Source organism: Lemur catta, chromosome 3 (genome assembly GCF_020740605.2).
Source record: "Lemur catta isolate mLemCat1 chromosome 3, mLemCat1.pri, whole genome shotgun sequence".
In the NCBI taxonomy this organism is placed as follows: Eukaryota; Metazoa; Chordata; class Mammalia; order Primates; family Lemuridae; genus Lemur; species Lemur catta.
The window spans coordinates 106,138,908-106,147,730 of NC_059130.1; the positions used below are offsets into that span (position 1 = coordinate 106,138,908).

At 42.6% G+C, this 8,823-nt stretch overlaps 1 protein-coding gene across 1 annotated transcript in view; it reads right to left on the minus strand.

The window, feature by feature from the left end:
* EPB41 (erythrocyte membrane protein band 4.1) overlaps nucleotides 1-8,327 on the minus strand; it is a 115,019-nt gene extending 106,692 nt beyond the window's left edge. Inside the window, exons 1-2 of the mRNA XM_045545739.1 lie at nucleotides 7,850-8,327; nucleotides 4,500-4,712 (exon numbers count right to left, since the gene is read on the minus strand). Of these exons, the coding sequence (XP_045401695.1) occupies nucleotides 4,500-4,712; nucleotides 7,850-8,320 (684 nt within the window). The 5' untranslated portion in view covers nucleotides 8,321-8,327. The remainder of the gene's footprint in view (nucleotides 1-4,499; nucleotides 4,713-7,849) is intronic.
* Between the last annotated feature and the right edge of the window lie 496 nt (nucleotides 8,328-8,823).

Consider the following 8,823-nt stretch of genomic DNA (forward strand, 5'->3'; position numbering starts at 1 on the left):
GGGGCTGGGTTTTTCCTAGGGGCCGCTGACACTGCCTTGCCCATTCCCTGGGTTTCGGAGGACCCGGTGTGGGTGTCTCAGTGGCCATTACCCTCCGACAAACTGCTTGCAGCCCGTGAGTTGGTACAGGAACAGCTCACTCTTGGGCACCTTGAACCCTCTCACTCGCCTTGGAACACCCCTATTTTTGTGATTAAGAAAAGGTCAGGAAAGTGGCGCTTACTGCAGGACCTAAGGGCAGTCAACGCCCAGATGCGCCTAATGGGGCCTGTCCAGCGAGGGTTGCCCCTTCTTTCTGCCTTGCCCAAGCATTGGAATCTGATCATTTTGGATATTAAAGACTGTTTTTTCTCTATTCCCCTTCACTCATCTGACAAAATTAGATTTGCATTTACACTCCCTTCCATGAACCATGAGCAGCCTGATGAAAGGTACCACTGGCGGGTCCTGCCTCAGGGCATGGCTAACAGTCCCACTCTATGCCAGATTTACGTGAGCGCGGCTCTCCAGCCTGTTCGACAGAGGTACCCTAAGGTAAGAATCATCCATTACATGGATGACATTCTACTATGCCATCGGGATGCCCAGTTGTTGCTTCAGGTCTTTGCCTTCCTTCACGCTCAGTTAAAGGAAAGGGGGCTGTCCATAGCTCCCAATAAAGTGCAGGAAGGGGCGGTGGGCTCATTTCTTGGCAGTAGCATCCTTCCCGATAAAATTGTACCTCAAAGGCTGTCCATTCGAAGAGATGCTTTGAGAACTTTAAATGATTTCCAGCGATTATTAGGAGACATCAATTGGCTTCGGCCTTTTCTGGGTCTTACCACCGCTGAACTAAAGCCTTTATTTCAGATTCTTGAGGGAGACCCTCATATCACATCCCCTAGAACCTTGACTCCGGAAGCCCTAAAGGTCTTGCATAGGGTTGAGGAAGCCATTAAGAGTGCGCACCTGGTACGCATTCGTCACCAGGACCCTTTTCTTCTCTGCCTGCTCCCCTCTCCTACACTTCCTACAGCAGTGCTTTGGCAGGATGGTCCCCTTCTCTGGGTACATCCTCAAGCCTCTCCGGGAAAGGTGATTGGTCACTACCCGACCTGTGTAGCTGACCTCGCATTAAAGGGCCTTCACATGGCTCTCTCCCACTTCGGGCGCTACCCAGAGAGCCTCATCTGTCCATACACTTCTAACCAGATAGACACCTTATGTGCCACTCTTGATGCATGGGCAGTGCTGCGGTGCGCTTTCCCAGGAGGCATTGACAATCATTACCCCAAACATCCCCTATTACAATTTGCTATGAGAAATGACCTCATTTTCCCGAAGGTGACTTCGGCACACCCACTGCCTAATGCCCTGGATGTCTATACTGATGGCTCTAAAACAGGCATTGGGAGTTATGTTGTCCGGGACCAGGTGTTTACTAAGCAATTCCCTTACGCCTCCCCTCAGCTGGTGGAGTGTGCAATAGTTGGCCTGGTTCTCAGCACCATCACCGATCCCATTAATATCATCTCAGACTCTTGCTACGTGGTTAACGCAGTGAAGGTTTTGGAAACTTCCCCTTATATCCTTCCTAAAAGTACAGTTTTCTCCTTATTCACGGACCTCAGAAGCATCATCCTGAGTAGGACCAACCCATTCTCTATTCAGCATATCAGAGCACACTCCCTCTTGCCTGGACCCATGGCGGCGGGAAATGCAATGGCAGACCAGGCCACCCGCACTCTTTGGGTGGCTGATAACCTTGCTGCCGCCAAAGATTTTCATACACTTTACCATGTGCCAGCTGAGACCTTGCGTCTCCGATTTCACATCTCGCGTGCCGAGGCGCGTGAGATTGTCTTGCAGTGCCACGCTTGTGCTCCTTTTCGCAATGTCGCGCATACGGGAGTAAATCCCAGGGGTCTGCGACCATTACAATTGTGGCAAATGGACGTCACTCATATTCCCTCTCTGGGAAAAACTCAGTTTGTTCATGTCTCCATAGATACCTGTTCTGGTGTCCTCCACGCCACGCCACTAACGGGGGAAAAAGCCAGTCATGTCATCATCCATTGCTTGGAGGCTTGGGCTGCCTGGGGCAAGCCAAGTACTATTAAAACAGACAATGGCCCCGCTTATACCTCCAGAGTTTTCCAACAATTTTGTGCTCGCCTCGGAGTCAAACACCTCACTGGCCTCCCCTACAATCCTCAGGCACAAGGCATTGTGGAGCGTGCCCATGGCACGCTCAAGGCTTATCTACAAAAACAGAAAGGGGGAGATGCCCTGGAGGCCATACAGAGGTCCCCTAAAGGTACCATTTCCCTTGCCCTTTTTACCTTAAATTTTTTGACTTTGGATGTGTCCGGCCGCTCTGCGGCAGAGAGACACACGTCCCCCCCGGTGGCTCACCGCGAGGCGGTAAAATGGAAGGACGTCTTAACGAGCCAGTGGAGAGGCCCGGATCCGGTTATAGCCAGGTCCAGGGGAGCTGTTTGTGTTTTCCCGCAGGATCACGAGGACCCTATTTGGGTTCCGACGCGCTTGACCCGCTCGGTGCACACCACGGCTGAGGAGGACGAGCGTCCGGCGGGCCAGGATGGCGTCACTGCAGATGCTGATGCTGGCGGGAGTCCTAACGACGGCGACGGCGGTACCGGAAGCGCGCTGGGCCCTGATGGATGTCTTCCCTCTGCCGATGCCCGTCCGGCATGACGCCACAGTTTTTCCCCGCTTTTTTACCACCACCGAGTCTCTAGAACTACCTTTCCTCCCGTTTGATATCCCTGTGGAGGCGCCCTCGGCCACGATGCTGTATCAGCAGCGACGCGACTTTGGCATCACCGCAGCCATAGTTGCCGCCGTAGCGGCCGCGGTGGCTGCCGCGGCGACGGCTGCAGTTGCGCTCACCACTTCGGTGCAGACGGCCACCGCCTTGAACAACTTATCGTCGGGGGTGGCGACCGCCCTGGCGACCCAATCAAACGTCAACGCTCAGCTGAAAGGAGGCATCATGATTCTCAACCAAAGAGTGGACTTGGTTCAAGAACAAGTGGACTTGTTGATGCAGGTCATGCAGCTCGGATGCGAGTGGCGCCTGCCTGGCATGTGTGTCACCTCTATCCCTTTTCAGAACGCTTCCCGGGCAGCTAACCTATCACGAACCCTGTCACAGCAGTTGTTGGGTGCATGGTCCAATGAGTTTGAGACTCTGCTGGAACAGCTGCAGGCTAGTATAGTTCACGTCAACTCTACGCGAGTCGACGTGGACTTTGCCCAAGGACTGTCGGATTGGGTGTGGCAAGTGGCTAACCATGTGAAAGAGTGGGCGGGAATGGGCTGTTTGTTAGCCTTGCTCCCGACTGTGGCCCTGATAGGATTTGTGGCCCTTACCCGTATGGCGCGTCGCAATCGGCGCAACCAAATGTTGCTGCAACAAGCCTTTGCCGCACTGCAACTCGGCCAGGACCCCCACGTGTGGATGGCCAGGTTATAGGCGTTCCGCGACTTGCCTGCTCTCCCCCCTCTCTCGGCTGTAAGGTACCTCCATGACGGGAATGCGTGGGTCCCGCGCCTGGAGGCACACCAGTTGGTGCCAGGCCGGGAGGCAGCCCGCGTAGCCTAAGACAGAGGCCTTACCCACGGCCGCCTTTATAACCGGCCTCTGCACGTCTCCGAGTTCGCTCATTGCACGAGACGAGGCGGTTTCCAGTCTGGCAGGCCTTCTTAAATAATAAAGTAGGGGGAGATGTGGGGAGCGCGGACGCCATTACAAGATGGCGCCGATTTCCGGTGGCTTGGCTGAGGTAAACAAGTGTGGCGCATGCGTAGTACATCTGTAGGTCTGTTACATAAGTATGCATATGAGGTTTTCTGACTCGGCCTATTGGTGACCGCTTGTGATTGACTTTGACCTATCTCTGTTACTTCCTGTTTCCCTGAGGGTATATTACTGTGTGAAAGCTTGTGCTCAGGGTCTTCCGCATCTTGAAGCTTAGAGGGATCCCCAATAAAGCACTGTAGAAGAACTCCTGTTGCCGCGTCTTCCTTGCTGGCGAGGCGGGCGCGACACTAAAGAAATACATTAAGTACACTAAAGCATATTAAGGTTTAGATCTAGGAGAACAGAAACGTTATAGATAGTGATTTTTTTGACAAATATAATTATGGAGATAATTGGACCTAATGTCAGAAATTGAGGCTATCCTGAGAAATCTAGTCATGGAAAGTCACTCTGTAAACAACAAACTTTTTTTTAAAACAAAATTATTTTTGATTATAAAAGTAATACATGCTCAAATCAAAAGATTTTAGCAGATACAGAAAAAACTGGAGAAGAAAGTAAGACTCACTTCTAATCTTTCCATACTCCCATCTCCAGAAAAATCACCATTAACATTTCAGTCCACAGAAATAGCATTACGGTGGGTCTTATCTTGGGTGAAGTCACCACTTACCCAACTCTACGTGAAACAATCTGTAAGAGTTCTGACTACTGGAAATTAAAATCCACTCACCTCCACAACACATTCATAAACTGTGTCATCCAACAAAGAAACCTTGCAGTGCATGTTTCTGTGTCTTCTGATTGATTTCTGGGAAGCTTTTAATTCTCTTTCTGCTTTTGATTCAGGACTTTCTTCTTTTACTTCTACTTTGGAGCACTCTTCAAGTCCTTCTTCTTCCTTAGTTTCAAAATCTGGATCTTCTCTGTGTTCTTCCTGAGCGGGCTACATGTCATGATATCACCATGTCAGCAATAAAGACATGTCACAAAACACACTGTATACACTTTTACCTATAATAATCTTATCAATAAATGTACTAACTAAAGATGAAAAACTATTAAAACAAATAAATGACATTAATATTAAGTAATGATTTTTCTATAAAAGATATTATAATCCCCAAAAAGATCTACAGACTTTGCTATTCTCAAAACTTCTCAGGTAGAATCCCATCAAGTCAATAAATGAAGGTTTCAGGTAAACCAGAGGAGGACACCAATCTATTGCTCTCAGCTTTATATATTCTTCCTGATTATGCCATTATATATTATTAAAGTTTATCAAAACTTTATTGTCTATGCCCCATGCTCCTCAATTTTAGCAAGGTAGTATTATGGATTGCAAAATAAGATATGATTTATTACATATTCTAAATTTTATAAATGGCTAAGAGAAGTGCTTCGGACCAATTTTAGAGCATTAAGCAAGCATATGTAATAGGCTAAAAATTCTAACTACCTACCAGTTAACCCCTTCCTACCCTGTATCAATCATACTAAATGCAAAGATTCAAAGAAGGAAGAGAGAGATTGAAATCTGGGTCTCCCAAATCATTAAGTCATCCCAAAGTAACACAAATAAGTAGGATAACATTTTGGCATATATTTCCTTACTTTCAACACAATAAAACTGCTGAAAGATTTTTAACTAAACCCTACTAATTCTTTTCTTTCAAAAGAATACATGGTTGACAATTAGGAAAAGGGATTTAATTATTTGGCTCCTGCATTAGATAACTAGAGGTGGTCTAAAAGGCTCCTTACCATCCTTCCCAATCCTCTCACACGCAACCGCAGAGAGGCATTTATCGGCTATTCTATCTATCCTATGCCTACTCTACTATTTTTCATGTCAGTACCCTGTTTGTTGCATTCATAACACTTATTACAGTAAATATTTTGTATTTACACAAAATACAAATACAAATATTTTGTATTCGTACTTTTTCGTCTCTTCCATTAGACTGTAATGTCCCCAAGGGTAGGAACCATGTCTGCTCTATTAATATAATAATAATAATTGTAAAAATTATAGAACAATTACAATGGGCCAGTTACTATTCTAAGAGCATTATTTATATGAACTCACTTAATCATCATAACAACTCCGTGGGGCAGATACTATTATTATTCCCACTTGACAGATGTGAAACTGAAGCCAGAGAAAAACATGCTTAGGATTATTAAGTCATCTATCAGTCTGGTTTCACAATCTATGATCTTAAACCTTTTCACCATTTTGTAATTTTTATTTACCAAGGTATATACAACCTAGGGCCTGGCATATATGGTAGGTTTTCAATAAATATTTGTTGAATGAATTAATAAACAAGCATTAAAAACTGATATATGGCTTCCCAAAAATTCAGGTACCTTGGATGAAGACTGGTGCAATCTTATAATGTAAACTCATGTTAAACCTTTATCCACAAGGTTCTCATCCAAAAGGTTTTGACTGTAAATGTTAGCTTACAAAATGCCTAAAATACTTTGTTCCTTTGAACAATATTCCCTTGAAATTTTATTAATCTTAATTTATTGTTTCTTTTTCTTCATAGACAAATACCTGCATACAATTTATTTCAATTCTAATTGTCTTAATAAATGAGATTTTGGTTAAATCTAAAATTAATTTTGTCTGTCATCTGCTTCAACTTGAGTACAAATTATGATCTTTAGACAAAATAGGCAAGTTCTGATTCAAATGCTAACTAAAACAAGAGATGGATTTTTCCCTACATAAAGCAGAATGGGGAAAAAGCAGTTAAAAACCTCTTCAAAGTACTAGGCTTCCTGAAAGATAATGTAAAGTAACCTCTTTTGGTGTGCCTAAAATAAAATTAAATTAATGATATTAAGATATACAGAGTTTCTTTGTCTTTACCATTTGTGTTTATTTACTGAGTAATAATATTATAGCTAACATTTAGTGAGTGCTTATTAAATGTCAGGCAATGCCTAAGAGGGTTTACATGTTTCTCTCTTTTAATCCTCACAATAACCAAATGAGGTAGATGTTATTATCCCCATTGTAGAGAGGAAGTGTAAAGAAAAGTGTCACTTCTCTGTGATTTGAATCCTCTAATCTGATTTCTATAGCCTGCATTCTTAACTATTACACTATATGGTAAATCTGTTTTCAACCTTGTTTCACTAATACCAAGTACATAATTACAATTTTATCCTAAATTTTACTCTGAGCACTCTGAATATATAAGTAGTATTTACAGAAATATGTGTAATATTTTTAGAAAGTTCTAATAAAACTATATAGCCTAAACCTTGGACCTATAATAGAAACATAGAACTTATACTTTTAACCATGTAGATAATGTTCACATGCTTCAGAAATAAGACGACTTTGAAAATAATTCAATTTGTAGATAGTAAGGCTTAAAATAAATGAGATTCCTAGAAAATATTTTGAGTTACAGTACTAAGAGTTTCCCACATTTTTTTGGACAAATAAACACACTCACAATTCATGTTGAGTTTAACTATACTGTGACACAATTAAGGTCCCAGACTAATATATATTACAGAGGTGACAGAAAGAGCTAGACTTTCTCATCTATCTCTTACGCTTTGTGACAATATGATACAGTTAAAGATGATGAACAAAATAAGACAAGCATGGCTCGAATCTATCACATGCCTCTGATGGCTTGAATTCATCATGCAGCTTTTCCAAAATTTCCATAGAAGGACCACATTTGCTGATAACTATCCCATCTTATAATTCTACCAAAATCAACTCTAAACCATCACTTCTTTTCTCCCTTCTCATGAAAATCTTGAATTTGTTCCATTATTACAGCAAAATGATATATGGGCTGAATAAACTCATTTGATACTTGTGTTTTTTTTAAATTTATAAAGTGTAAGTATCTTTTTAAAAATCAAGTTTCCAATGACTACATTAATTTCTTGAGAGCAGAAACTACAAAGCTCCATGTTACTTATTATGATCAATGGCTAACTTAACTGGCTAGTAAGAAATAAAACCAAAGTTCTTAAATGAAAAATAAAGTATATAACCTGCCTACATTATACCCACCTCCCATATTCAAACATCCTTACCTGTGTTTCTGCACTGCTTAATGAATGAAGATCCAAAGATGGGTCTGTTTTGAGTTCAGGTTCAGGAGCTGCAATTGGGGCCTTTAAAATGATCTCTTCATCAAGATTGGTTCCAAATTCTATCTCTTTCTGACCCCCTTCACCTTTTTCTTTATCTGACTCTATTTCTTTGCCTTCTTCCTCAGACACCTGAGATTTGGGCCTTTTGAGAAATGAGGAGAACAGTCGTGACAGGCCCTTGTTTTCTGATGTCCGCTCCTTATTCTTGGTCAAGTCTTCATGTGTAGGAGTGTCTCCATTAGATGTTTTCAGCTTCTGGTCACACCGATTATCTCCCTCAGCTGCTGTTTGAGAAGACTCCTCCAGCAGAGTTTCTTGTTGGCCTGAGTTTGTGGCTCCCTCACCCTCTTCCTTCTGTTGTTGGTGCTGTGAATTTTCGGCCTCAGCCACTAAACTCTTTTCTGTTGTCATGATGTTGCTATTACAAACAAGATGGGAAAAGGGGCTCTTATAAGCAAACCACATTACTGTAGCCAAAACCCCAAACCCTAAAAAATTAATATACTTAGGTTTTTAATCACCAACAAACAGAATTCCAATCCATTAAACATAAGACTTTCCATTAAAGTACAAAAATATCTTACCTATACATCCTGGATAAAGTATTAATGCCTTGAATCACCAAAGATAAGCATGTAGAGAGAGGAGCTTAAAATAGTACCCACTGAGGCCACCACCTTAGTGAAATGCATCATATATTAAATTCAGTACTCAGAACTATTTATAGCACATACAGTTTTAGCCTTCCTTAAAAAAGGATCTTATCTGGATACTGTCTTTTGAGGGTATCAATCTGAAGGTACAGGACTTGCAGGAATTATTTTCTACAAAATTCTCCATACCCCAAATTAAAAAGTTCAAAGTCTTTATTGTTCTTTTTCTTTATATTTCTTAGAATGCATAGACTTCTCAGC